This window comes from Gopherus flavomarginatus, chromosome 3 (genome assembly GCF_025201925.1).
Source record: "Gopherus flavomarginatus isolate rGopFla2 chromosome 3, rGopFla2.mat.asm, whole genome shotgun sequence".
NCBI classification, from domain to species: domain Eukaryota; kingdom Metazoa; phylum Chordata; order Testudines; family Testudinidae; genus Gopherus; species Gopherus flavomarginatus.
In genome coordinates, this window is record NC_066619.1 from 45,155,041 (window position 1) to 45,182,922 (window position 27,882).

The 27,882-nt window shown below is 40.7% G+C and overlaps 2 protein-coding genes across 6 annotated transcripts in view; both read right to left on the reverse strand.

The window, feature by feature from the left end:
- Positions 1 to 17,762, reverse strand: part of LOC127047924 (cardiomyopathy-associated protein 5-like) — a 478,816-nt gene extending 461,054 nt beyond the window's left edge. For both annotated transcript variants that reach the window (XR_007773520.1, XM_050946851.1), the window contains exons 1-2: positions 17,561 to 17,762; positions 739 to 6,271 (exon numbers count right to left, since the gene is read on the reverse strand). Coding sequence is in view for 1 of the 2 variants with exons in the window: in XM_050946851.1 (XP_050802808.1) it covers positions 739 to 6,271; positions 17,561 to 17,676 (5,649 nt within the window). In the remaining variant the exon portion in view is untranslated. The remainder of the gene's footprint in view (positions 1 to 738; positions 6,272 to 17,560) is intronic.
- A 7,236-nt stretch (positions 17,763 to 24,998) lies between these two features.
- TENT2 (terminal nucleotidyltransferase 2) overlaps positions 24,999 to 27,882 on the reverse strand; it is an 82,845-nt gene continuing 79,961 nt past the window's right edge. For all 4 annotated transcript variants that reach the window (XM_050947024.1, XM_050947025.1, XM_050947026.1 and 1 more), the window contains one exon: positions 24,999 to 26,136. In XM_050947024.1, coding sequence (XP_050802981.1) covers positions 26,062 to 26,136 — 75 coding nt within the window. In that variant the 3' untranslated portion in view covers positions 24,999 to 26,061. The remainder of the gene's footprint in view (positions 26,137 to 27,882) is intronic.

The following is a 27,882-nucleotide window of genomic DNA, read 5'->3' on the forward strand; positions in this document are numbered from 1 at the left end:
AAGGGGCAGAATCATAATCCAGCATCCTCCTCTGCTACCACCTTCTCTTCCTTGTCCTGTGAAGGGGCCACTGAATATCCTCAGAAGTTTCCTCCCACCCTCCACTCCAGCATCACAACCCTAATCCTGGCCCAGGGCAGAAGAGAGGCTGGGGATGGGCAGGAGGGGAAAGGATATCAACCCCACTCCATACCCCACAATGGCTGCTCCTGTTCTGCAGGGCTGGGCCCAGCTCCCCACTCTGTGACCCTCACATGACCAGGGTCACAGCACCTCTCAAGGTTTGGCCTTTGAGAGTAGGGAGCCAGTCCCAGTCCCATGGGACAGGAGCTGCTGCAGTGGGATAAATGTGAGGTGTGCTTACTCTCCAACTCCCCCTCGTCCCCAGGGCCTCACTCCATGACCCATCTACAACCTTTCCATGACCTATTCCATGACCCAGCATATAGGAAACACTGGTATAAAGAAAGTGCATTGTAATAATCCAGCCCAAGGATGACTAAAGCATTGACAACTATGGCAAAAGGAAAAGTTCCTGTCAATAGATAGTATATATAGAAACTGAAAACCAAAATACTTGCATTCTTTCTGCTGAATCTGGAGCAGTCTCCAACTAATAATTTACAATCCCAAATTCGGGCTAAGGTTAAAGATGAAAGATTCATATTTTAAACTACATAGTCAATCAAGTAATCATTTATCAAGTTTAATTATGAAAATGTTAAAATAGATGCTTACCTTCATATCCATTACAGCAGTGTCCAGTGTTGTCACATCATGGCCTTCATGCTCCCCAAAAAGCTTGTCAATAGCAGAAATTGGGCACCTGCACTGGCAGCAATAAGTATCAACATGGGCCTTCTTAACTTCTTTTTGTTGACTCTCACTTTCAGATATGTCGAGTGATGATTTTTCAGAATTCATCACCACAAAGCCTGAATCCTCTTGTTCAATGGGTATCTCTTGCTCTGTCTCATTTACAGATTCATAACTATAGCTAATCTGCTCAAACGATTCCCTGTCTTCAAACAATAAATCTTCATGTGCCAATTCAGAGGATATTTCATCTTGCAAAAGTTCTTCTTGGGTAATCACTTCATAAACCATTGACTCAGCAAGATGTTCATCAGTCTCCAAGCACTGCTCCTCTCTTGTTGAATCTGATGGAAGGTTATCGAAATCACGTCTAAAAGGCTGTATGTTTAAATCACCTGATGCCTTATCAAACTTTACTCCAGGTTCTGGAAGGCCAGTCTTAACTACTTCTAGGTTATGCTTTCCTATATTGTTGGCAATGTTTTCTCGGACTCTGTTTTCATTTGTCTGCTCATCTGTATCAAATAGATATTTTTCCCCGTTGTTCACACTTTCAAAATGATCATGGTCTAAATCATATGCCTCTTTTGTCATGGGTTGAAGGTGATTATTCAAATATGAAATTAATTGCTCTGGTTTCTGAGGAGTACGAACATATTGATTGCTTTCACTTTCATCAACAGGTGTTCTTCCATGAGGCATGTAATTATCCATTTTATTAACTGTTGCTATTTCATGTTCGTCTTTCCGCTCATCTGTTTGAGGAGTTACTGTCTTTGATTTATCTTGCACAGATGCTTCTTTTTGATTAGCAATTACCTCAGAATCCAGTACTTGACTGGACTCTTCATGACTCATTTGCTCTGACAATTCCTCATGTGTTGCTGCAGGTGCATTTTCTTCTTCTTGTTGACCAGTGGGATCATTTCTTGCATCTGAAACATTAAGCTTGCTTCCAAAAGGAACTGCCTGAGTTGGTTGACAAATTGTTACTTTAATATAAGTAATAAACGGGATTCTCTCTCCCGCCACAATTTCCCCTTCTGACAAGACCTGGGTTTTGGTGGATTCTTCAGATAAAATATGAACAGATTGCTGCTCCTTTTCAATTACCTCATAAAAATCCTTATGTTTGTCTCCTGAAACCCTCAGTTGGCCTGACAGGTCTTTATTAATAGACTGAGCTTTTGAAACTTGATCTTTTTGAGACCCAGCTGCATTACAAGGAATATCATCTTTAAGAATGTATTTTTCAAAATATATTCCAGTTTCATCGTCTGTGTCAGAATTTCTAGGAAAAGATGCATCAGAATTCCCACTGTCTTCATCAGAAGGAGGCTCATTTTCACCTTTTGCATTTTCTCCCACTGCTTCTGCATAGAGGTCCTTGTATAAAAATGCCAGTGCAGGTGGCTCCTCTAGAAGTTCTGGGTTAATTGCGCTGACTGATGTGGGAAACAACATAGACCGTTCTAACACTCCTTCTTCTGTATCAAATAAGGGTGTGCCTGCTAACTTCTGTTCATCTTCTATATTTATCACTTTTTTACTACAGTCAATTGATTTTTGCATAGTCAAAAATTTCTGAGCATCTGCATGAGACTGCATCTTGCTTTCTTGTTCTATCATTCCATAAAAGGCTTCATCTAAGTCATTATCTAGTAAAGTAAATTCATCTTCTGAAGTATTAACATCAGAATTTCCAGTTGAAGAGATGGTTTCTTCTGTATGTTTCTTAGGGTTTGTCATTACAGCATCAAAGGAAGATAGTTCAGTGGGGGATTTGTCATCAATCAAAGTATACTTTTCAAAATAATCCATCTCAATGGTACTCTCGTTAGGATTCAAAACTTCGCCACTTTTATTTTCTGACACAGTGGAAATTTCCTCCTCTGTTTCTACAATTTCCTGAGCATCTACTTCAACAAGTTCTTTTTGTTCCATATCTTTAACTCCGGTGTCATCTGTCACTGAGTTTTCTGAAATTTCTGTAGCTGTTCCATATGCTGATGCTTCATGGTCACCACAATCAAACAGTTTTGTTTTAATGAGAGTATTTGTTTCTAAGTATTCTAGTTTATCTGGCATGTGTTTGCTTTCTTCTTCATCCACTGAAGAAATGAGTGGGACAGCATGAATGTTCAATATCTCATAGCCTTCTGAAATGATATTAAACATATCTTTTTGTTCATCAGGTTCTGGAGTATATTTGGATTCTTCTGCAGAGTTCACATGTTCTGTTAATTTCTCTTCTCTCGGTAGATAATGTTCAGGCTCTTTTGACCCTGCTTCTACATTTGAAAAATGCTGTACTTCTTCTGCTGTTGAAAGGTCTCCAGTGCTAGTTACTGTTACATTATTTACAGTTTTATCTGAGACTGGATTACCTGGTAGTGAGGAGTATAAATTATGTGTGTGGGTTTCATTAATGGGCTCTGATAGGAGATTACAGGAAGCTTCATTTGAAACAAAATCAGATACCATTGTCATGTCTGATTTATTCTCATTAGTACTTTGGGCTGTATGTGCTGTCTGAAGTCTACCTGGAAATTGTTTTGATTCAAAGTATTCAGCTTCATTTGGAAAAGACTGAATTTCTTGCTTCTCTGCTTCGTTATTATTTGTAGGATCAGCTGAGCCAGTTTTTGACTTTTCTGACAACAAAGCAGTTTCCTCAAAAGCATAGGCTTGAATTTCTAGATTCTCTGTTTCATTAAAAGGCCTAACTAAGGTTGTTTTTAACTGTGTTGATGGGAAACTGTCTACTTCAGCTGAATAAGACTGATTTTCTTGCATCATGGTTTCATCAACAAAGTCTGATGAAACAGCCATTGATTGTTCAGGTGACGTATATTCTGTGTCAGGCAAAGAAGAATGAATATCATACTTCTCTTCTTCATTAATAGAACCAGCTGAAAAGTTCAACACTTCTGAAACCAAGTCTGGCACTTCATGTGCATCAGGTTGTATTTCTTGCTTATCACTTTCAGCAGTGAAGATGGGAGAAGGAGCTGTTAACTGTGCTGACAGCAGGTATTGTGTGCCCAGTGAATAAGCTTGAAGTTCTTGCCCATCTCTGTCACCAGTATGCATTAGTGGCACAGTGACTAACTGTTCAGACATCAGGTTTTCTATTTTAGGTGAATGTAGCTGAATTTCTCGCATCTCTGCTTCATCAGTGTCATATGATGAAGCTAAAGAGTGAGACTTTGATTTTGCAGGCTTGGGTCTATATGGCTGAATGTCTTGCTTTTCTTCATCATCAATGGAATGTGACAAAACTAAGTGTTTAGGCACAGATTGTGCAGTTACAGGTGAAGAAGATTGAATTTCTTGCGGAATTACTTCATCAACTGAATAATGTGAAAGTGAATGTTCAGGCTCCAGTCCTGCAGGTACACGTGAATAACATTGACTTTCTCGGATTTCTGTATCTCCAATAGGATATGATAAAATTAAATGACCAGATTCCAATTGTGGAGTTGTGGGTGAATAATGCTCAATTTCTTCACTCCCTGTTTCAGATAAAACTAGATGTTCAGACTCGAATTGTGCAGGTACAAGTAAATACGGCTGAATTTCTTCATTCTCTGCTTCTTCTATGGAATGTGATAAAATTCGATGTTCGCACTCCATTTGTGCAGCTTGTTTCTCTGCTTCATTGCTGGAATATGACAAATCTGAAAGCTCAGACTCTGGTTCTGCAGTTACTTGTGAATAATATTGACTTTCTTGTGTTTCTGTTTCATCAACAGGATATGATAAATCTACATTTTCAAACTCCAGTTGTTCAACTGCAGGTGAATAAGACTCTTGCTCTTCTGCTTCTTCAATGGAATAGAATAGATCTGAATGTTCAGACTCTGACTGAGCAATTATGGGAGTGTTTGGCTGGATATCTTCCTGGTCTGAATGTTCAGACTCCAATTGCTCTGTTTCTTGTTTCTCTGTTTCACAAGTAGAGTATGATATATCTGGTTGTTCAGATTCCAGTTGTGCAATTACAGGCGAATAAGGATAAATTTCTTGCTTTCCTGCTTCCTCGATGGAATATGATATATCTGGATGTTCACATTCGGATTGTGCAGTTATAGGTGGATAAGGTTTAATATCACGCTTTTTTATTTCAGATAAAACTGAATGTTCAGGCTCCGACTGTGTAGTCACAGGTGAATAAAACTGAATTTCTTGCTTCTCTGTTTCCTCACCAGTATGTGATGAACTAGAACGTTCAGAGACAGATTCTGTAGATATAGGCACATAAGGTTGAGTTGCTTGCCCCTCTGGTTCATTAATACAATCTGTTGAAATGGTCTTTGTGGCCAAAAATGAATTAGGCTGAATTTCCTGGTTCTCTCCTTCATCAATAAGAGATGGTGTAATGGACAGTGGCTGTTCTGAGATTACATTTGTAGTCTCAGAAGGAAAGGGCTGTATTTCTTCTCTCTCTGCTATATCCATAAGATCTGATGGCTCAGATATTGACCATTCTGATATTGATGTTACGGGCATAGGTGAACTTGTGTGGATTTCCTGTTTCCCTTCTTCCTCAGTAAGGTATGATGAAAAAGACAATGACTGCTCTGATGTCTCATGTACAGTCTCAGCTGGAGAAGACTGTGTCTCTTTTCTCTCTTCTTTATCATTTGAAAAACTGCTAGATTCAATATTCATTTTGACATGTTTTATATTATGAAGTGAACCATCACCCCTATCAGTGCAATTCTTTTCAAGATGCACCAAAGAAGGTGAGGAAAGGCTTTGATTTAAGAATCCTTTGTGCTGTTGTTTCTGCTTCCTTTTTATATCTGATGGCACAGTTGGATCTTTACTACCCTTCTTTTGGAAAAATTTTGGCGTTTCTTCTTCTGAAATTGAATTGAACTTCTGGATTTTAGCTCTTACAGCTCCATTAAGGGCTGGCCTTCCTTTTTTCAGTTTATTTTCTTTACCCATGAACTTTGAGGCAATTGAAGCATCTGACACTGGTTCCCCTGTAATGTCTAGCAAATCTTCTTTATCTTTTGAAGTTTCTGCATCCATAGCTTGTGTTTCCAGTTGAGCAGCATTTAACTTAGCATCCTGCACTTTTGTGGGAGCATCTCTTAATTCTTGCATCTGCATTCCGGACAAGTCACTCTTTTTGCTGCCCTGACCTCTCTTCAAGTCTGATGTCCTATCTGATGATTTACACATCCTTTTCCGGACAGTCTTACCTTCATCCATGAGAAAGATAACTTTCCCTGGGGGAGAATCTACAGATGAACTTTCAACACTACAAAGATCAGAAGTAGCACTTGCTTCTGAGGCCCAGGGAGTGGAACATCTGCTTGAGCTGGTTTCCCATGTTATTCCACTATCTTCACTTTGAACTGTTACCACAGAAAAGGAAGGGTCGGACATGATGCATTGTAGCTTGGGTTTCACATCTTCATTATGGATAATCTCCTTTAAACTACAATAATAAATAAAAGTATGGTAGGATCATTATAAAAATCAATTACAGTAAAATCAAACATACCTAAATCTGAAAAACGGTTTTTCTTAAGTACTGTAACAAATATAGGCATAAATAATGTAACATTTTGTCTGACAAATATACTGTTGGCATTGATAATGTCATATGTTGTAAGATTGTATAAAAACACTAAGGACTTCAAATTTTCTCTCACTTATGCTAGCGTGAAGTCAGAGTCTGGCTTTAAAACTTAAAGGAAGCTTAATGTTCTGCAAAAATCTAAACATGAAATAAATCAGCAATATCACTAAAGATCTAAGGCCTGATTCTCCAATGCCTGATACCTTGTGGAGTCATTTAAACCTGTACTATGTTGGTGTAAATGCTGACATACTGATTTGGTAGCATTTTGCACCTATTTTGCACAGATATAAATGACTAATTCAAAGTACAAGGCAGTGGAGATTCAGGCCCATAGTTTATTACAACATCTTAGTTCTCTTCATCTTCCAACTTAATGAACTTTAATTTACTAATTTAGATCAATTCTGTGTATCAGGGTGTTACAAATAATAAAAATATTCCTCTAAAATCATGAGTTTATCTGAGTAAGTCCTCCAACATACCAATAAATGGTTAACCATGATTTTAAAAAGAAACTTTTAAAATATTTATGGTACATAAAATTCCAATAGCTATCATTTCTATCAGTGATTTAAGTATATTGTTTCAGGAAAAACCTACAGAACAATTTACCTCTCCAGCTTTATAAACTACAGCAGCAAAAAATGTTAAAATGATTAAATAATTAAGGATGAAGTCACAAACTTATTTCAGTAAAGAAATTGAATAGTAATATGCAGAAAATAGAAAAGACTACCAGCAAATGTTCAACCCTCTACATTTCTTCAATACCCAATACCTTAAAAACTTCCATCGAGCAAAGCAAACCACAAAGACGGCAGAAGATGTCCTCCATTAGCCACCTGGCTATGGAAAAGGCCTTAAAAATCCTGTAACCTACCTAGCAACTGTCTGAAGGAAAACTGCCAGTGTCACCAGCCCCATCTGATTGAGTACAAAGAAGAGCTCGGAAGAAGAGCTCCGTGTAGCTCAAAAGCTTCTCTCTCTCACTAACAGAAGTTGGTCCAATAAAAGATAACACACGCACTGAAGCAACTATGAACTCTCAAAGCCTACTTCATGGGATGAGGCAAACTTGCAGCTGAAACATTCTAGTTCCACTGAATAGAGGGAGATAGTCATGCTTTGAACTACCTTTATCTGGCTAATATAATGTAATTACACAGATAGGAATAAAGAGCTAACCTGTGATATACGAGACTCCAGGATCAGAGCCAGGTGGAACTCATTGTCTTAGTGGACACAAGGAGGAGGCTGAGCAGCACTGAGTGTTTACAGATGGCAAGTAGAGATTAGAGAAAAAGGATAAACTACAACCACATTGACTTAAAAAACACCCTCCAACATATGGTAGAAGACAGACATGTTAAAGCACAAGGAGAAAAGAAAATTCATCAAAGAAGTACAATGGTCTACAGCAAGGGTCGGCAACCTTTCAGATGCGGTGTGCCGAGTCTTAATTTATTCACTGTAATTTAAGGTTTCGCGTGCCAGTAATACATTTTAATGTTTTTAGAAGGTCTCTTTCTATAAGTCTGTAATATATAACTAAACTATTGTTGTATGTAAAGTAAATAAGGTTTTTAAAATGTTTGAGAAGCTTCATTTAAAATTAAATTAAAATGCAGAGCCCCCCCCAGACTAGTGGCCAGGATCCAGACAGCATGAGTGCCACTGAAAATCAGCTCGTGTGCCTACCCCTGGTCTACAGAAAACCTTAAACTCCAAAAACTAGAAGCATACAGCCCCCACTCCCCTTGTTCAAAAGTACTCAGCAAAAGCAGTTGTGTGTCATGCCTGTCACCAAATAGCACACATTCCAGGCAGAACTGATCATAGCATGACAATTCTGTTTTACAGCAACTTTTGAGGTTTTGAAATTTGTTTTCAATACACACTGGAAAGGAAAACACTTTCAAACACATTTGTGAAAATGGAACAGCTTGTTTTATAAATGTCACTGATTTATTTACATCATAAAGGTGTGTAAATGAAGTTGGGGGTGGAGACACTCATTGGGGAAGAAGAGGGGATTGTTGCAGTAAGAGGAGGGGAGTGGGTGGAGAAAGAGCAAATCTGCCTGGGAGGGAGATGGAAATGGGAGAGAAGAGTGAAGGTTAGAAGGAAATGGAGATGAGAGTGAGGCTGGGAAGCTGAATGACCACAAACAACGGCTACACAATGAGCAAAACAAGTATTCAGAGCCCCAGGGTGCAGAGCTCCTGCTACCTTTGTGGAGAGGCAGAGTGGAGTTCACTGGGCCTGATCCCCTAGGGGGTTGGGTGACGTATGAGTGAGATATATGGGAAGCTGGAAGCCTCTGCCTTCCTCCCTGAACCATCAGGTGCAGTTAGTATGTCTTTGGGGAATGAGCCCAGCGAGGGATTTCCATAGGACACTTCCTGTGAGCTCCTCCTGGCTGCTGCTGACTGGGCCGGCTTTAGTGTGGGACCCATTTAGAACATTTTCAGAGGGGCCCCAGCAGGGATGACTAAAAAAAAAAAAAAAAGTGTAAAAAAAAAAAAAGCGTTTCATTTCTTAGCAACTGGTTTCCTATAAGAAGTTCTGATTTAAGGGATGTGCCACAGTATGCATTTTTTGTACCAATAGGGTTACCATACATCCGTATTTTCCTCCTGGATGGTGATTTAAGAACCTAAAAGCCTGACACATCCAGGAAAATACGGATGTTTGTTAAACCAACCTAAATTCTTTTTTAAAAAGATGGGCCTGAACTAGAAATGAGCTCTGTTTTACGTGTGGGTCCCCACCATTCCCTGGGGGTGCGCTAGGGTGACCAGATGTCCAGATTTTATAGGGACAGTCCCGACTTTTGGGTCTTTTTCTTATATAGGATCCTATTACCCCCCACCCCCATCCCGATTTTTCACACTTGCTGTCTGGTCACCCTAGGATGTGCACGTGTGGGTCCCAGCTGCTCCCTGCCCCCCTCATTGAAGCAGGTGTGCAGGGTTACTGCCCTGGGAACTGCAGGGCACCATTGGAGATGGGGCTGGCTGGAGATAGGGTCTGGCTGCAGGCAGGGCAAGGGGTGCTGGGCTGGCTGGAGACAAGGGGTTGTGGGGTGGGCTGGCTGGCTTCAGGCAGGGCCAGAGGAGGGTGCAGCATGGGTTGGCAGGGCTGGAGACAGAAGAGTGCGGGACTGGCTGGCTTCAGGCAGGGGGGTGCAGCAGGGGTTGGCTCAGAGGGTGTGGCAGGGACTGGCTGGAGACGAGCTGGCCACGGAAAGGAGATGCAGGGCAGGCTGGAGACAGGGCAGGGGGTGCAAGGCTGGCTGGGGACGGTGGCTGGTGCGGGGCTAGCTAGAGACGGGGCTGGTTGCGGGCAGGGCAGGGGGTGAGGGGCTGTCTGCAGACAGGGGCTGGTGCGGGTAGGGCAGGGGGTGTGGCAGGGGCTGGCTGGAGATGGGCTGGCTGCAGGCCAGGCAGGGGTTGCGGGGCTGGCTGCAGGCAGGGACTGGCTGTGGGCTGGGCATGGGGTGCGGGGCTGGCTGCAGACAGGAGCTGATGCAGGCAGGGCAGGGGGGTGCACGGCTGGTGAAGGCAGGGGGTGCAGGAGGCGCTGGCTGCGGGAAAGGGGTGCAGATGAAGCGGGTGAGTGCCTCCTCCTCCTCCCTCCCCCACCAGGATAGTAGCAGCAGCAGCCCGGGGTTTGGGGGTTATTTAAAGGGCCCAGGTCTCCCCCGCTTCTACCGCCGCGGCCCTTTAAATAGCCGTGGGAGCCCTGGGGAAGTGGCAGGGCTCCAGGGGCTATTTAAAGGACTAGGGTGGCAGAGTCAGCTGAAGCCTGCCCCCTCTACCCCAGGGCTTGGAGGGCTATTTAAAGGGTCCGGGGCTCCCCTGCTTCTACTGCCACAGCCCTTTAAATAGCCAAGGGAGCCCTGGGGAAGCAATGGGGCTCCGGTGGCTATTTAAAGGGCCAGGGCGGTAGAAGCAGTGGGAGCCCCAGACTTTTTAAATAGGCCCCAGAGCCCTACCCCAGAGCTCCAGCAGTGGGGCTCTGGTGGCAATTTAAAGAGCCTGGGGCTCCAGCCCCTCCTGGGAGCCCCAGGCCCTTTAAATTGCCCGCTAGGGAAGGCAGGCCACCCCAGTACAGCGCACCGGCTCTTGCCAGTACACTGTACTGGGGCTTGGGCACGGTGCCCAATTCAGGGGGATTGGTTGAATTGGCCTAAAGCCGGCCATGGCTGCTGATTTTGTTCCCCATTTAGCAAGGAAAAAGGGAGACCAAGGGGTCTGACTTGCCTCCACTGCTCTCACCAGTGCTGGTTATTTTGAGGAAGGAGCTCCCAGATGTCAGAGTATTTCCACAGCCCACACCTGAAAGCTCTTCCTTCCTCATGGAGAGCAGCACCCATGGAGGGAAAGACGGCCATGGGTCTTGTGCCCTGAACAGGTCCCTCTGGGTTTGAAAAAATGGTAAAGATCCTCAGAGCTGCACATGACCCAAATACCATGGGTGAGAGAAGGCAGTGTTGGCACCAGCCCAATTCAGATTAGCTGGTAGACAGGAAAAGGAAACTGCAGCAGGAATCCTGGCATTGCTGTGCAGGACAATACGTCAGACCGACCCAATGTACTGTGGTAATTTCATTATCAGGGAGCATCTTACTGCTGTTCTTGCTATTTTACGCTTGCAGTGAGCGGTAAGAGAGGCATCCACCAGTTTGTTCATTTCGAGCCCTTTTACTTAAAACGTCAACCCTAGTGGTGAATTTCCTGGGCCCATACTACTTTGTGCCCACATTCTAGTGTGGTGTGGTAGGGTAACATCTTTACCCATCCAGTACACAGCCTACTGATTGCACGAGGCCTTTGTATACTCTACACCTTGTTTCTTTCTCCTCCCCTCACCTAATCAGAAGGTGCTGACCTATTTGAGAGAGGCTAAAAAAAATACTGAAACAAACAAAAAGAAAATACACTCTCCAACTCCCATTTACTTTAGTAGGTGGGTCTAGAGTACCTATACTTACAAACTTAGTTACACCACTGTGACAGTCCCCTCTGGGCCCTGCCACATCCCACCCACTGGCTGCCAGGCAGCTCCTTCTCCATGCTGGCTAGCGGAACCTCTCACCTACTCAGATCAGTCCACTACTCAAGTTAGACTCCTCAATCCACTTCTCCAGCTTCCTTCACGCTGAGGGCAGCCTTTGACCCTGCTATACTGCCTCTCACCATCTTCCTGGCTTTGTCTCCTTTTAATTGCAAGTAGGTTTGCCAACCCTCCGGGATTGTCCTAGAGCAGGGGTAGGCAACATATGGCACGGGTGCAGAAGGCGGCACGCGAGCTGATTTTCAGTGGCACTTGCACTGCATGGATCCTGGCCACTGGTTCGGGGGGCTCTGCATTTTAAGTGAAGCTTCTTAAACATTTTAAAAACCTTATTTACTTTACATACAACAATCGTTTAGTTATATATTATAGATGTATAGAAAGAGACCTTCTAAAAACATCAAAATGTATTACTGCACGCGAAACCTTAAGTTAGAGTGAATGAACGAAGACGCGGCACAGCACTTTTGAAAGGTTGCCGACTCCTGTCCTAGCAGTCTCCAGGAATTAAAGATTAATCTTGAATTCAAGATTATTTCATGTGATGAAACCAGGAATACATCCAAAAAAATGTTATTTTAATGGCAATTCTCCAGAACCTTGTATTGGTCCCCCAGTTCACTTGCCGTCTGAGATTTTATCCTTAAAAATAATCGACTCCAAAAGGTACAGGAAATAGTTACAACAATATAATGTCTGGTTATCTTTTGTTTTCTGAGTATTTGAGGCTGGGAGTCTGAAGTCCTTTTATCTATATGAGCCAGTTAATGGAAGGAGCCCAGAAACAGCAGTGCCTGAACAGCTAACTGATGTTCTTTTCCTGTGATTAAACTTTAATTCCACATGTGTACCAGACTCCACAGGGAATCCTACAAATGAAGGTCTGGTAACTTGCATCATAATAGTTTGCATCACCAATAGTTTTTCTCAAAGATATGACACATCCTTTCCAAATACCATCACTGCTTTATAAGAAGATATTAGTTCTAAATGGCAATAGAAAAAATAGATGTCAGTCAGGAAGATAATTTCACAAGGTATAGTTCCAAAAGCTAGAGCACACAGCACAGGAGTTTATAAAAACAACTGGTTTATTCATGCCGACGAAGGACATGATGTCTTGCACTGTCCTTATTACAGGGTTCTGACACTACTTGTTAATCTCATTGTTTCCAGAAATAAAAGAATAACTGCAATACCTGGCTTTGATTAAATGGTGTGAAAAGTAAGGCACCATGACTTTGCTGGAGTTTTATGGAGACTGTTGCTATCAGAACTTTACAACAGATTTAAAAGGATAACTAGTTTCTGATAGAAACACTACATTGTAGCACTGACCCTGATCCTGGAAACAACAACATGCATCACTTTACCCACTTGAGCAGCTTCTCTGGCTTTATTAGGACTATTTAGTGCAAGTAAGGATTTTTTCATTGTAGGATTAGGCCCTTTACCTGTATGTTGCATGTTTTTATACACTCTCGCTAGAATTCTACTTTCGAACTTTAAAAATGTCCATTAAGCTTTATGCTTTATCACATCATCTGTGCCAGTTTAAACAACCACCAGCTGCTGCTAGCTTTTGTTTTCATAGATCTTATTTAAATCCTTCTTCCTCTTGCATTGAACTATTTTCTCCCTACCAGATAATGCTAAGACTGACTCTGTACGGTAGCATGTCTACTATTGTGTTTCAAATGCAGCCCCCCTGCTCTGTAAAGCTTTAGTCTAATTGGGAAAAAAACACCAGTTACAGTTACCCACAAATCCTCACACATTCCATGCTGGATAATCATGCTTTAACACCACTGTCCATCACTGTTGTTACTGTGCCATCCTTGAATGCTACTTTACTAAGCACCGGCCTAAAACACTTAGAATATCTTCAACACTTTGGATCTCTTATCTTATCCAAATGGCATATATTGTGTACACTATATTTTTTACCTACACCACAAACTAATTACTTTTTACCTTTGTTTCTAAAGTACCAGACACCCTCTCCTAAGATGGCCTAGTCTCCAATTGACTGTGCAAAGAGCCCAGTAATGAAATAAACTAATTTTTAATCCTGTAAATTCTTTGTTGTATTTTCCTGTCTAAAAGGAATAACTCATAGTATTTTTAATATTTTTAAAAAAAATTAGCTCTTTTTAATAGATTCTGAAAGAGTGAAAAAACTGGTCACTCATAATAACCTCTTCTCTTTGTTGGATACACATGGTTTGTGTCAGGTTATTCACAAGCACTCTTACAGCTTTTTTTAAACACCATTGACAAACTTTATTTTTATTTATTCATTAACTTTGCACTTATCACAGCTGTAGATAAGTACTTTCTGTTAAAATATACGCTATTGTATCCTTAGGCTTTAGTTACTGACTCAATCCACTGGTGTCCCATTGCTCATTGAGATCTCACCTGTGTTATATACTAAATGACAAAAAGATTAAATGATCAGTCAGATCTCTCTTTCTAGCACAATATATGAAGCTTGTCAATTTGAGTTCTGGCAGAATGTTAGAGGAAGCAAGCTCCAGAGACAAGGGCTCTCAGCTAAGAGCTTCCTATGTAAAGGAACTTCAACAAAAGTGCACTGGATGACCTCAACTGTTGTAATGGAATATGAAAAGAACTGACACAACACAATTCCAGGCTTTGTAGGGTTCTAAAAATGAGAGATAGGAAGACAATGCTAAAGTTATTCTCTTTGAGCACTGCTGGGGGAGTCAGGAAACCTGAATTCTATTCCTGTTTCTAAACAGGCCTGCTGTTTGCCCTGGGGCAAGTCACTTGACTTCTCTATGCCCCAGATCATTATACAGTAATCATCTTGCTTTGGAAAAGCATTTGGAAATCTGTGGATGAAACACATTACATAGGTTCCTCGTATGTCCTATGGCAAAACTCCCCCCGAGTTTAATAGTGCAAGGGCAGTCTAGAGCTGAATAGGCAACCGGTCCTGCACACAGCTCGCAAATGTTAAATTGCAGTTAATGGCAGAGTTGGCTGCAGAATCAGGCATGTACGGCCTTGCAGACAGATTTAACATATCTTGGACTTTTCTAAAAAAAGATTTTCAAATCATCAGTAGCAATTGTATCTTGAAACAGAGGCACCAAATTTCACTTGTAAACTCACTACCAAGTTACAGAGTGCAGAGTCACATCTTATAGGCTTGGCCTTTACATCCTTACTCATATTCCTGAGAGTTTTGCTTAACTAGTAATGACAGGGGAGGGCCTAAAGTTCCAAATCTTCATTTTATTTACATTTACAAAAATCCCTAACAGCTTAAAAAAAAGTTTAAAAATTTATACCAATAAACCATTTCTGAACTAAAAGAACAGGAGTATTTGTGGCACCTTAGAGACTAACAAATTTATTTGAGCATAAGCTTTTGTGGGCTTTCCAGTCCATGCATAGACTGGAACATACAGCAAGAAGATATTTATACATACAGAGAACATGAAAAGGTGGAAGTAGCCATACCAACTGTAAGAGGCCAATCAATCGAGATGAGCTATCAGCAGCAGGAGGGAAAAAACTTTTGAAGTAATAATCGAGATGACCCATAGAAGGTGTGAGGATACTTAACATGGGGAAATAGATTCAATTAGTGTAATGGCCCAACCATAACCAGTCTCTGTTCAAACCTAAGTTAATTGTATCTAATTTGCACATTAATTCGAGTTCAGCAGTCTCTCTTTGGAGTCCGTTTTTGAAGTTTTTTTGTTGTAAAATTGCCACCTTCAGGTTTGTCACTGAGTGGTTAGAGAGGTTTCTGAGCTGTGAACTCGTTTTGCCTTATTTGCTCTAAAAGCCAAATGTTAATTCCCATCACAGACCTCCTGGAAAAGCAATGGAATATTCTTAACAAACATGATGTGAACAGAACTACACTAATTAAAATCAGAAGTAAATCAAACTTAGGGCTCGTCTACACTGGCACTTTACAGTGCTGCAACTTTCTCGCTTAGGGGTATGAAAAAACACCCCCCTGAGCGCTGCAAGTTTCAGTGCAGTTGAGTGCCAGTGTACACAGTGCACCAGTGCTGGGAGCTACTCCCTTCGTGGAGGTGGTTTTTTAAGAGCACTGGGAGAGCTCTCTCCCAGTGCTATGCCGCAGCTACACAAACCACATTAAAGCGTGGCCACATTGCCAGTGAAAACATGCCCTGAGTTGAAAAAACTCAGGTGCCCATTGAACACAGCTGTTTGGAAGTCCCTCAGGTAGACTCACCTATCTTAATTAAATGCTGTTGTGGGATGTACATGAATTGTGCCATTATTAATATAATTGGCTGTCTAAGGAATTTATCACCATGATTTACCAAATACTCAGTGTATTAGAACATTCTTCATCTGCAGCATTATAATGCTATTCCTGATAAGCAATGGTACTTTACTTGTACAGCTTGTATTGCAATAGCACCCACCGAAGCCAAGAATGAAATCTGATTGTCCTAAGTACCACTCAAATGCATAGATACACTCCCCGCATCCCTCACCCCCCCGAACTGCTATTAAAAAAAGGATATCTGAAGATAGAAGGCATGAGCCACTCTCATCTGTAGCTTAAAGATGATTATTTAAACACCATCATTAACTATTTAATTGTTGCTCATAGAAGCAGAAATATCCAGCTGATTACTCTGATTCAGAAACATACTTAAGCATGTATATAAAACTTCAAGCCCTTCATAGTCTCATTGACTTCAGGGGGACTACACATGTGCTTCAGGTTACACGCAGGCTGAAATAACTTCCTAAATCTGGGCTAAAGAGCTTAACCAGCATGGTTAATATAGGAGCCAAAGATGTAAGAGATCTTTCAGGGCATGTAGTCCATTCTCTTCGCTAGTACAAGACTGCTTCTATAGTACATTTTGGCACAGTAGGCTTGGTCCCCTCTACTTTGAAATAACTCCAGTGACGGGGAATTCCACCCTTTCCTTTGCGGGAGTAACTCACAACTGAATGGATCTCACAGTCAGGAAGCTTTCCTAATGCTGTGGACTAAGTTCTCCTTTTCTTAATCTCATTCCTTTACCCCTAGTTAGAACCAGGGAGCTGAGGAAAGATACCAGAGAAGAGGCTCATGGCAAAATTGGGCATTATGATGAGTAGAGTTTCACCATTTTTTCTTCATCTTGTTGACCTCTGCCCATGAAGAACTTTCATGGTAAGGCTCCAAATCATTCCAAAATTTGATAGGCTGCCGAGAGGCTCTGTATAACCAAGAACAACTCCTATCACTTGGGTGGCTAGAAGTATATTACTCAAACCACTTACCAGACTTCAGAAAGTATTTTTCAAACATTACTACTTATTTTCCAACTCTGTTTACAATGTACATTTAACAATGATGGATTCTGTCCCTACACAACAACCTCCTGCTCTTGATCTACATTAGGTGGACCTGGATGGGCGCAAGGTGTCCCACTGATATTAGTGAGGTTCTGCAAGGGCACAAGAGTCTGCCCACACGAATCAGATTGCAGGATAAGGCCCAGGATCATGGCAGAGACAGGATCAGAACTCAGATTTCTGGCTCCCAGTCCTACACAGAGAGCACTCATCCAAGCTATTTCTCAGCAGTTTCTGTTAGGAACTTTGGTCTCTGTATAAAAATGCCTAAAATCAAACTGTGTTCTATGTCCCTTTTACCCCAAAAATCAGTCACAGGCCTCAGATACCTGGTGGAAAGAGCTTAGAGTCCTCCTTCCTCACCCGACTGCTGACATGTAAATCCCCAGAATAAGAAAGATCAATATGTAACAGAAAGTCAGCCAGAAAGGGAGGGGCAGGAGATGCCACTCCAGCTGGCATGCTGCAGACTCTTTAAATAGAAAAGCCTTCAGTGCTCAGGATAGGCACTTAAACAGAATAAAACTTAATTACAGCCAAATTAACCAGAAAGCCTCGCTGGCAGATTCTCATTTGTTTCATTCAAATATGCTTTGGGGGAGAAAAAGATAAAATAGGCCTGGATACCAGGTCCCCCAAGTGTTACGCCCCGCCCATGCATGCAGGGCTTGTTCCTTTTTGGAGAGGGAGTACCTGTTAGTCAGCTCCGCCACTTCTTGGGGCTCCACCAACCCTTCGGGAACGTCATCCTCTATAGAGGAGGAAATCTCAGACACTCTGTCGCACTCAGAGCCAGAGTAACCCTCCATTCAGTTCAGGCCTTTGCTGGGATTTTACCCCCTACTCCGTCCTCCCCAGGGTTGCCTGAAGCAACTGTCATCCCCACCAGCTTCAGTCCTCCTGACTCAGGGCAGTCTTTAAATAGAAGGCAGGAAAGTTACAACACCAAGTTGCTGTTGCTGCCTAAGTCTTACCACTGGGTCCTAGCACCAGCCTCACCCCAGTACACTGTGAATAATAAAACGGACAAACCAGCAATTGCAGCCAGGTCTCTGGGCTACTCAAGCCACTCACCAACTCAGCTCATTTTTGCTACGAAGAAGCTTTTGGTAACAGTGTTTTATAGCCAAGCTCACTGGCTAAATGTGCAGAGTTACAAAAAGAAACACAAATCAGGGCTCCAAGTGACCTTCCCCAACCAGAAGAAAGGTAACACACAGACAGTGTGGGGCTATGGGAGTGGAGGAAGCAGATATGTGGAAAGTCTAATTGTGTCTCAATATCAGTTATTAAAAGCAAAATAAATGTATGTAAATGTTTAACAGGGGGCTCTGGCATAGAACGACGCATGAAGGTTCAGAGTAAGATGTGGTTTTTAAAATTTTTTTTATAAAGATTAAAATATTAAAAACAAGCAAAGAATACACAGCCTTAAAAATGAATGTGGTGCTTGTGAAAGGAGTCAGCTGATCCTAGTGTTTCAAGTTTTCTATCTTTATGCCTCAAAATTGGAATGCTGAGTTTATGGACCATGTGGAGGAGCCAATTCAATACCCTTGGTTTGAAAAACATAAGTATTGTAATTAGGCAATGGGAGGCATGATTAGATTTACTGCTCAGATGCTACAGTATCTTGAAACAAGTTATGACTTTCCCTTTCCTTCCCATATGGTAACTCTGCTAAATAGTAGTTACTAAAGCCTATAAAGACAAAACAATTCACTAAGATGTGGATGAAGATGCAGCTGCAGTTTGAACAGCTACTGATACTGTGTATTGTTATTGATAAGCAAACTAGCAGACTAACAACATCTGCTTTTCCTCTGCAACAGATGGAAATCAGCCACATTTGCACTGTAATTATTCTCTACTATCATACAAACTGGGCTGCTTTTTACAGGCAAGGAGAAAACTATCTTCAATATTCTTAAATTAGAACTAACCAAATGAAGTGCTTGTCACAGTTCAGGGCAACTGCACCTGTATTTCCCCATAGCGGTTCAGCGATGGCATCCATCATCAGGCTTCCAGCTCCCCTGCCATCACCTCTGTGGGCAGAGACATGGGTCTCACATCCTCCGACCAGGGTATCTCCAGGCTGCACAGTCTTCTGACTGTACTGGGATGTCCCAGCAGGGGACTCTGCCTGCTTACTTTCTCTTCAGAGTCTACCTACAGAGCAATTGCCCGCAGTTACAAGTTACCATGCAGCACTTCCTATGCAAGCGCATTTTTCTCTTAAGGTAAAAGCACTACAGAGAAAACATTAAAAAACAAACAAACAATAAAAGAACCTACACATATGCTAATAAGTTTACCAGCGATGCCCCCAGTCCGAACATTGGCTCTGGCAGGAGCAGTCCTTCAAAACCCCACCCAAGGGGTTTCTCCTGAGGTTCGAGTTCATCACAGCTTTAGCTCAGAACAAGCACCCACTCTTATGGGGCCTTACTAGGACAAGTCCTTCCAAATCTTCTCTAAGGATTGGGGCTCTGTTGTATTAATTTATATGATATAAATGGATCAAACGTGTTAACATCATGCAATCACTGTCCAACATTGAGCACTGTTAAACAAGGTCCAAGGTTTGGTATACAGAGGCCTCAACCTACTTTCTACCTTGGCAAACATACCATTAATTTTTTTTTTTAACGATAAAGATGGAAAAACAGTTAATGCATTTGAAATGTAAAGTATTAAATAAAGCTTTTATTTTAGCAACATCTTGTTCTTTCGGGCTGGAGAGTCTTTAGAAGGCAAACTCCCTTGTGCGGCAGTCTCTTAGATGGTATCAGAGATGGTGATTGTCCTTTTGGGGAAAAAGAGATGTTAGCGGAGATGAGCCGAAGCTGCTGTTGCTGCTGTTGAAATTCAATTCTGTTTTTATTCCCGGAGGTGTTTGGGATGCAGCTGGAGCTGGTAGAGGTGGCAATGTGATCTGGGTCCCTCTCTCTGGCTTGGCCTGGCCAGGACATGTCTCAGGATCAGGATGACAAAAGGCCTGGGGTGCCACTATATGGTGGGGGTGGCAGCAGCCATGATGGTGAAGCTCATTCCAGTGGCCTATTTTTCTATCGTTTCTTTCATTAGCCACCCAGCAAGGGAATGGTGGACTAGCCCATCCCCTCATTATTTTGTCCACCAATTGGGCCTAGTTTCTGACACACCAATTTTGGATCACTGATTTCTGGCTCCACGTTTTTCTCATTTACCAAGAATGATCTTAAAAGTCCGAGTTACATCAGGAGGCTTTTTTGGGGGTGGGGTGGACTAATTCAGTCTGTCTCCCTTTCCTACCTTTTCCCATCAACATTTGTTGTTATAGGTTATTGTGACACCTTATGAACTTTCTTATGCTTTTGACAGTTGAGTTCACAATTATGGTAAATCTGTAGGCCCTTCATGGATGAGAGGTCCTGTCCATTTGCTGGATCAGGATATTTATCCAAGAATCCTTTTGTCCATTGGTCCCTAAAAAATCCAGTTTGAACTAATATACGGAAAACTCCCCAAGCGGTAGCTTCAAAGGGCAGATAACCAGAGGTGTTAAATTAGTGTCCCCATCCTCCTACACCAGATACACATTTCCACAATAACACATGCGCAAAGGTATTAAGCCTAATTCAATGAGGTTTAAATTAATTCAATAAGGTTTGTTCAGGACATAGTCTGTTACAGCACCCATTGTCATTATATTTATAACAGGGGAACCCCCCTCAACTGAGATTTCGAATTCAGAATCCTAAATTAACCAGAATGGTGTATCTTGATACTTTGAGTGAAATAAAATAATTCCTTATTTTATTTGGCACTTTAAATAAATTGCAAGTTGTAAATCAATCATCAAGCTCTGGTTGATATCACAAGATTAAGGAAGTCCAACTGGACTAATTTCGGACTATAAGCCATCTCTCTAAAGTTAAATTACAAACTTGGGTGCCAGAATCATCTCATCCAAAGTGTTTCCTATGTATAGACAAAGCATTTTTGTTCCCCTTGCCCCAGGCAGTGAGACCTGTTAGGTTCATGATGTACAATGCAGTCTCTGCATCACAGATCATTTCTTAAACAATTACCTTGATTTAAAGGGACATTAAAGTAGATTATGCCCCAGGTTTGGCCTTGGTCACTGAGATGGAGGATCAGCTGAGTGAAAGATTTTTTAAGTTAATAGAGAACAGTGTTATACTTTCTTCTATAAGAAAAGCTACCCTGGAAACATCTCTGTAGGGACACAATGCTGTGAATAACACAGGTATAGATTCGTTCTTACACACAGTGAATGCAGTGTCATTGCTTGCTCCCATCACCACTAATTTAAGTGACCAGAATAGCATTCTCAACTTTGTCCTGTACCTCTCACAAATTGGCTTGTTCTGTAAGTAGATCAAAAAAGATTCTACATATCCCTTTACAGGGTCTTCTTGTAAGCACCACACTTCACGGGTAACAAAGAGATTGATTTACATTAGTACATGCAAACATTAATAAAGAGGAACACGAGAGAACACAAGAACACTAAAGCATTCACAGAGTTTAAGGCCACAATGCATTATTAGGTTGTATAGTCTGACTGCCTCTATGTCACAGGCCATTACATTTCACCCAGTTACTGCTCTGTTGAGCCAAATATCTTGTGTTTGACTAAAGCATATCTTCTAGAAGGCATCCAGTATTCATTAGAAGACATCCATAGATGGAGAATCCACCACTTCCCTTGGTAGTTTGTTCGACTGGATAATCACCCTCACTATGGAAAATTTATTTCTTATTTGACTGTATCCGGCTTCAGCTTCCAGCTATTGGTTCCTGTTATGCTTTTTTGCCAGTAGATTAAATAACCCTTCAGTTCCTGGTATTTTCTCCTCATGAAGGTACTATATACATAAACAAACCCCAACATTATACTACCATTAATCCTGCTTCCTGTCAAAGATCTCACTGACTGACAGATTTATCTTCACTAATTTACACCAGCAGTAGTTATTCTTCCAACTGAACTCTAAACTAAAGCAGATCTTTGCCACGTACTCTCACCAACTGCATTCTTGTACTAGTAATGACACTCACTGATCTCTAGTTCCCCTTATAGCTCTTAATCTGGCTTCAGGGCACATATTTCAATCTTTTTTGACTAATTTTACTTGTCACTATCTCCCCAGTCTAGGATTTCCAGAACCCACCTACACATAGAATACCTCATGGGGGATTTACTAGAGCAATTCCTTGCACCATCAGTGTCTTATGTTAATTTAGAGTTCAGCTTTTTCACCCACACCCTGTCCTAATGACCTATTTTGGTCACACGTATAAACTTACTTAATTCTGAGAGCTTGATTTAGATTTATATAAAAAATCTTCAATGAGTTCATAATAGAACTCTAATCTCACTGACAGCATAAATCAAATAGTCAAAAAGCCAACATTATAGACCCTACTATACGCAGTCCATGCTGATTCCAATACTGCTGCTATGGAAAGTGAAGCTTTTGCTATCATTCAGTGAAGTCAGTTAGGTCACCTGTCCAAATCAGAGTCTTAATTGAAAGTGATGTTACTAATTCCTGTGGCCCTAGAACACTGAAGAGAGCTCTTGGAAAAGGATAGAAAGTGAAACAGAATCCTACACATTGTCAATTTCTGACATAATGTAAACTGAGAAATGGAAAAGACATCAAGCAGCAAATCACTACCAAAAGTCACATAGTATTCAAAGCTGTTTCTAAAGCAATGGAAGGGGTCTAAATTAAATCATTCCACTTCATTGCAGTGAGAAACCTCAGAGATGCTTCAGTGTTGGACTACGCACAGTGACAGAAGGAAACATTGGTCCAACATGACAAACCCTTTAACAATTAGGCCATACCTACACTTACAAGATTGCAGCAGCACAGCTGTGCCACTGTAACAGCGCTTGTGTAGCTGCATTATGCCGACGGGAAAGAGCTCTCCTGGCGATATAATAAACCCAGCTCAATGAGTGGCAGTGGCTATGTCGGTGGGAAAGTGTCTCCCACCAACATAGCACTGTGCACACCAGTGCGTCGCTCAGGGGAGTGTTCTCACATCCCTGAGCAACAAAAGTTTTGCCAACTTCAGTGCTAGTGTAGACATGGCCTTAGTCTGTTACTTAAAGACTTTAGGTCTCTCAGAAAACTATTATTGCATCTGATTATAAAGGAGGTGGAATCTGATTACAAATGAGGATCCTTATTTGAGTAAATTGGGGAAGAAAGATCTGAAAAAGTTAATTCATAAATATATTGGCTATTACTGGACTCCTCACTCTAAACTAATTGAAGGTTTAGTTCATCAAGTCATCTTCAAGCAACTACACAGGGTGAGTGATCCAAACATTCTAAACTACGTGGAAGATGAGCTCAAAAGTTACACAATCCAAACAAAAAAAATTCAAGAGCTTCCATCCTGTTTCATGAAGTTAATCAAAAACTACTGCACACAGTAATACGAGCTTTACAGCATTCACAAGTTATTCTTCAAATAATTGGCATTTCCACAGTATTCCTGCTCCTCGCTGGCCAGAGAGGATACTACAATACCTTGATATTTGTTCATTTTTTGAGTTTCCCTTATATTCTTCACATTACTGGGGTACTGCCACTATCCGTGCCATCACCAGAGAGAACGACTTCAAAATAGTTACTCAGAAGGTATCTGGTTCAGGAGTACGGGAATACTTGCTGGAGGAAAGAGGGTAGTGCAGATTTATTTCCACACATTTTAAGGAACTGCCACCTGGACTCATGGATTCCTGGTTACAGGTATAGATGCTCAAAAATGTTTCAACTTTTATTTATTTTTTTTTTTTTGCAATTTCTCACTGCCCTTTTTTTTGTAAACCATTAAGTTGATGGCATTATTGAGCTTCATAAAGGAAGCTATAAGGGAATTTTAAAAAAGGAGACTCACTATCCTACTAGCAAATTTTAGGCAAAGATGGGGAAATAGTGCAGGATACAAAACAATTATTTAAAGCATGGAAAATGGTAACAAGGAGAGCTTTCCTTATGCAATACCTATCGCCCGTTCTGCTTTATCTGTTGGGAGAGATGCATACTCCAAGGGCTTGTCTACACTACTGCTTAAATCAATGTAACTTATGTCATTCAGGAGTGTGAAAAAGCCACTCCCCTGAGTGACGTAAGTTGCATTGACTTAAAGTGGTGTCTACACTGTGCTACGTTGGCGGGAGATGCTAATTGTCGTTGAGGTAGAGTAGTTACTTCAACACGAGAGCGCTCTCCTGTCAACATACCATGTCTTCACCAGATTCGTAGCTGCCCTGAAGTGTAGTGAAGACAAGCCCAGTGAGATAAAGTTTATGGAAGATTATATATGTAGTTTTGTAGCTTTGACATGCCGCTCACTTGAAATGCATCTGAAATGCTGTCTTGTGTATGCATGTTCCTTTCTAGATCTTCTATTTCCATAAAGGTTTGTACTCTGAATACACATAGAAATAGCTAGTGCCTTTTTAAAAACATTGTATAAACACACCTAGAGTTACCAGAGAATCTTTGAATGCTGACATTTTGTACAACAAGTTTTCATTGTTTTATGTAAAGCCACTTGATCATACTTCAACACATTTAAACATGGGTGACTCATTCAGACCAATTTTAGCATCTCAAGACAAGGAAACAAAACCTGATTTGGACTAAAACATTTCAGTTTTATCTGCTTGACTGCCATTGAACTGCAGATTAGATTAAAGTTATAGAAGCAAACTTGTTTAAAACAGATTAGATGACAGATTAGAGTGAGATATGTATAGTAAATGATTTTAGAACAGGCAACAACTTGCCCGTTTAATCTTAAACATTAACGTGTTTTGTAACTTTTTAAAGAATTCTGCAATTGATGAAGCATAAATAAAAGTTACCTGCAACTTGGAGACATGGACTCAAGAACATGTTAAGAATCCAAATGTACATTTTGAGAAGCCTGTAAGGACTACATTGCACATAGGTATAAAATTCCAACAGCCACACATGTATTTCTGGTTTTGGACAGACAATCCTTAGAGGACTTCTCATTCTACACAATCACAGGGAAGTAGAAAACATTTAGAAGAGCTCATGTGAAACAAGAGCAAAATGAAACAGAAAAATTATCTGTATTTTCCGTACATAAACTTTATTCCACTGGACACCATACAAAATATTAAACTCAAGAGGAAAAAAATGAAAATATTAATTTGACATCATCGAGAAGTAACAATTTTAACATTAATTGGTCTGCAACAACAAATACATGAGAGGCACAAACTGTGCTACAGCAGGTCTAAAAGAAGTTTCACTGGGTTTTGTTTTGGAAAAGTTAAAATTTTCAAGATTACTTTTTAAATTTCAATTTACAGCAGCTGACCAATTTACAAATATTTACACAAAATCAAAACAAAAACTTGGCTTATTAGCAGCTTTTCTTTAAGCAGCCATCACTACTACTTTGCATATGGAAAGGAAACATTAAAATAGATATCTGACCTAATCTGTATGAACATTAAGCATTTACATACATTGGTTTACCATGGATTATTTCAACTGTTTTGTAGTAGTTCTGCTGCTCAAAAATTCCAGTTTAGATTATAATTCCTGTGACCTGGAGCATAACAACAACTAGAGTATAATTTCATGTTGAAAAATTGTTATTGTTGTTCCATGTAAGAGGGAAATAAAACTTGAAAGTGCCAAGTAGAGCAAAAGTGCATACTGCTTTAAGCAGTTGTAAAGCACAGCCTACTTATTTATCAAGAAACGTGCAATGTGTGCTATGCTTTAAGGAAACAGCTGGACTTTTATACATTGCTTAGCTCTTCATTTCTTTATTTCAGTGTTAAGTGTGGTTGAATTAACCATTACACAGTTAAAGGTAACAATTTAATATACTCTGATACTTTCCTTAAAATTAATTTAGTCCTGTGGTCTGAAATTTGGGTCATAATAGTCTCCTATACAAGTCAATGGTGCAAGGATTTTTAGAAAATCCATCTTTGAATGAATGGTTATATTAACAAATGTCATAATAAAATATGCAATCTTTCTTATAAATATTTCCTTAACAAAAACTTGAAAGAGAAAACACTTCATAAAAAACTATGGGAAAACTGCATCTTGGTTTTGATATTGTTCTTTATATTTCAGCAGACTCCAGTAAGAAGAAGCAGCAGCCAATTATCTTTTCTGTATAGTTGCTCTTACAGGTAGTATACAGTTCAAGTCTCTCTTGTCTCGTAATCTCTGCCATGACTGAGGAAAAAAAGTTAATAGCTTTTTAAAAACCTTGTTTCTTCTATATCACCACCTCCTTTAAAACTGAAAGAGGTAAACCCCACACAGATCCACAAAGAGTTTTAAACAGTTTTGTTTTCCTCACAAATTTATGAACGGCATCAGGTACTTATTTCTTTAAAAAGATTGCTTACAGTAAGAGGGAATCTGTAGTAATCCAGACAAAATAGCGTGACTGTTGAGAACAAGAGCTAGTCTACACTAGAAGCGCTACATTGCCACTGTAGCATGTCTGGTGAAGACACTTTATGCCAATGGGAGAGAGCTCTCCTGTCAGCATAAGAAATCCACCTCTGCAAGAGGCCATAGCTATATAGACGGGAGAAGCTTTCCTGCTGACAGAGTGCTGTCCATACTGGTGCTTAGATTGGAGTAACTTACATTGCTCAGGGAGGTGACTTATTCACATCCTTAAGCAACGTAAATTACACAAATAAGTGGTAGTGTACACCTGAACTATTAGGGGGCTGGAGCACATGACTCAAGAGGAGAGGCTGAGGGAACTGGGATTGTTTAGTCTGCAGAAGAGAAGAGTGAGGGGGAGATTTGATAGCTGCTTTCAACTTCCTGAAAGGGGGTTCCAAAGAGGATGGATCTAAAGTGTTCTCAGTGGTACCAGATGACAGAACAAGGAGAAATGGTCTCAATTTGTGATGGGGGAGGTTTAGGTTGGATATTAGGAAAAACTTTTTCACTAGGAGGGTGGTGAAGCACTGGAACGGGTTACCTGGGGAGGTGGTGGAATCTCCTTAGAGGTTTTTTAAGGTCAGGTTGGACAAAACCCTGGCTCGAACGATTTAGCTGGGGATTGGTCCTGCTTTGAGCACGGGGTTGGACTAGATGACCTCCTGAAGTCCCTTCCAACTCTGATATTCTATGATTCTAAGTATGTTTTCAGGGGACAAAGACAGCTTGTGAAGGTGGGGGTATTAGTATATTTTGAAAAGAACTAAGTTTCTTTTAATGTTCTGGCTTAAAAATGGTTAAGTACCTTCACATTTCTGATTTTTTGAGACATAGGCTAAATATCTAAGGAGATCTCTCTTGCTACTTCTAACAAAATGATGTGTCCTTGAAATTGGTGATTTAAATTATACTCTCTCTTTTTATGTCCTGGGTTACAGGAAAAGAGTATGGGATAAGGTCTTTAAGGTCCTGATATAGCAACTGACTTTATATAGGCAAATCTTGTGCCAGTGCAGTCAGTGCCTTTCAAGTAAACATTTCACAGGAACAGTGAGCTGGAGTAATTTTCAATGAGAGTTAGGCACCAACCTCCCCCCCCCGGGGCTTCTTTAAAATCCAAGCCTTAGAGGATATTCTTAAGTATCTGCAATACTTTTTAAGCAATTAATATAGTTGCTCCTTATGGTGCCTAAGGAACTTATTTAAAATCATTCATTAGTAATGGACTATTTTATTTACATATATTATATGGTGCTTAACACTAGTGGCTTCACAGAAAAAAAATATTTTGCATAAAAAACCTAAAACACTTTATATGCTTATAAGGTCACTAATATTTTCACAATAAAAATCAAGCTTGCAAATTGCCCATATTAAAAGCCCAGACCTGACCACTTGTGTCAGTAGCTCATCAACTGATCTCTTTTTTCTTAGGTATTATGGCAAGAGGCAGATTTTTACAGCATGCTCAGAAAGTTATCCAGTATGGGCTCACTCTCTTTTCCATTGCTTATATTC